The sequence below is a fragment of the Austrofundulus limnaeus genome, unplaced genomic scaffold (genome assembly GCF_001266775.1).
Source record: "Austrofundulus limnaeus strain Quisiro unplaced genomic scaffold, Austrofundulus_limnaeus-1.0 Scaffold426, whole genome shotgun sequence".
NCBI classification, from domain to species: Eukaryota; Metazoa; Chordata; class Actinopteri; order Cyprinodontiformes; family Rivulidae; genus Austrofundulus; species Austrofundulus limnaeus.
This window is the reverse complement of record NW_013952828.1, coordinates 354,870-356,724: the sequence shown is the minus strand read 5'-3', so window position 1 is coordinate 356,724 and position 1,855 is coordinate 354,870. Positions and strand designations below refer to the sequence as shown.

The following is a 1,855-nucleotide window of genomic DNA, read 5'->3' as shown; positions in this document are numbered from 1 at the left end:
TTTAAAGAGTACTAAAATAATTGTTGATGAAATATTTTCCCTATAACTATCACAAAAACACAAAATAAGTAAAAATAAGTATTTATATTTGTGTACAAGCTGTTTATATTGTCAAAAAAGCCTGTGTTTTTAGGGTTATTAACAAAGTTCGTGTACTCAGGCCAGTAATATTTGGGGTCACAAGTTTTTGCCATGGATATTTTGTGGGTCAGAAGATAAAAAGTTTGGGAACCACTGGTTTAAAGAGCCATCTACAGCAGGTAAGACATTTCTTATCCATGATAGAGAACTGCAGTTTAAATTATATCTAATCATTTGAGTTTCTGCAATAAACCAGGAAGTTCCCTTCAGCAAAGCTTAGTAATAAACATTATTCCAATTCTAAATGAAGAGTGCTGAACACTAAAAATAAATCTGTTGGGATTTCTTCACACTAAAGCAAGTCTCATTGTTTTTATTTATTTGTTTTTTTAATTATTCAGAAAAAAAAGTCCTAATTTTTTTTTCTTCTAAAGCTAAAACTGAGGGTGGTTTTGCTGTTGGAGGCTCGTGTTTTTCTCCCCTGCATCATCAGGAGGCGTGCGGTGCAGGTGAGGCTCTTACCTGAAGCGCGGAGAGTCTTTCAAACACTCCTCAAAGTCCAGCTTCACCGTCATCCCTCCCTGCGTCCAGCCCCGCACGACAACGCACCAGTATCTGCCTGAGATCTCACTTAAAACCGGAGCAGGGCTGCTTAGAAATTCACTTTTTGWTTCTCGATTTCAGCGCTCCACTTGAGCCAGCTGGTTCATGGTTGTGGCACAAAAGTTTATTTTGTATTCCTCCTCGGCATAAAATAGTCCCCGTTCAGCTTCGGTCCTCAGCCCGGTTTCTCGCGCGCACCAGTGTCCGGAGATAACTTGTCACCAGTCCTGAGTGAAGGCAGGGGCTGTTCGTGGCCTTATTCTCATCTTATTCTGTCAGAAGTAAAAGAATAAACGTCCTCTCTGCTTCCGCCGGGATGATGCTGCAGAAAACAAACAGGTTGCCAAGTTTCTTCGAGAATAACAATAAACTCTTAACAGATAAATACGAGTTAATTTTAAATGAAAGGCGGTGTGAGGAAGAGTTGTCGGATGTAGACTTCCCAGAGCTGAGTACTCAGTTTGTTAAACACACTAACTCACACACACTGAAGGTCCAACCCCTCTGTGCATCACTCTCCTCACCACTTCCGGGTTTGTCAGTCAAAGCAAGTTGTGGTTTTAGAAGCAGGACAGAATGAAAGGTTACACTTCAAAGCCTCCTCCAGTCTGCTTTATATGAGTTTACAGACATTTATTTGCTTTAATAATTACACACAGCAGGTTCTGAGTTGTATGTTTAGCTGTTTTGTTTTCCGTATACACTTGCTGTGTGTTTGAGTTTTAAACTCTTCGGTTTTAATGACCCGTGTGAGCTTCACGTGTACTTAGAGCTGGGTGTGGATCCTTGTCTGGTGACTTCACGTGTTGTTATGAAAAACCTGTTCACAGATTCATCACTCACAAAGATTCAAATGTATGGAAGTACACTGCTGCCAAAATAATAATAATAATAATAATAATAATAATAATAATAATAATAATAATGTAGGTAACTTGATGTTGTTACAAACCTGTTCACAGATCGATCACTCCCAAAGATTCAATTGTACGGAAGCACAYTGCCGCCAAAAATAAAAATAAAAAACAAAGTAAAGGTTTCGTGTGCCAAACTGAACAAAATATTTTTCTTCCTAAAAGGGATCTGGTTGCACATGTTGTAATATGTATTTTCTCTACGCTACTAAAAGTTGTTGTTTATGACACACAAAAATATCTTATTACTTTTAAAA

General features: G+C 38.4%; 1 protein-coding gene across 1 annotated transcript in view; it reads right to left on the bottom strand.

Moving 5' to 3' along the window:
* The window catches only part of acap1 (ArfGAP with coiled-coil, ankyrin repeat and PH domains 1), a 31,281-nt gene extending 30,065 nt beyond the window's left edge, over positions 1 to 1,216 (bottom strand). Inside the window, exon 1 of the mRNA XM_014024543.1 lies at positions 604 to 1,216. Within this exon, the coding sequence (XP_013879997.1) occupies positions 604 to 656 (53 nt within the window). The 5' untranslated portion in view covers positions 657 to 1,216. The remainder of the gene's footprint in view (positions 1 to 603) is intronic.
* Positions 1,217 to 1,855: the final 639 nt, after the last annotated feature.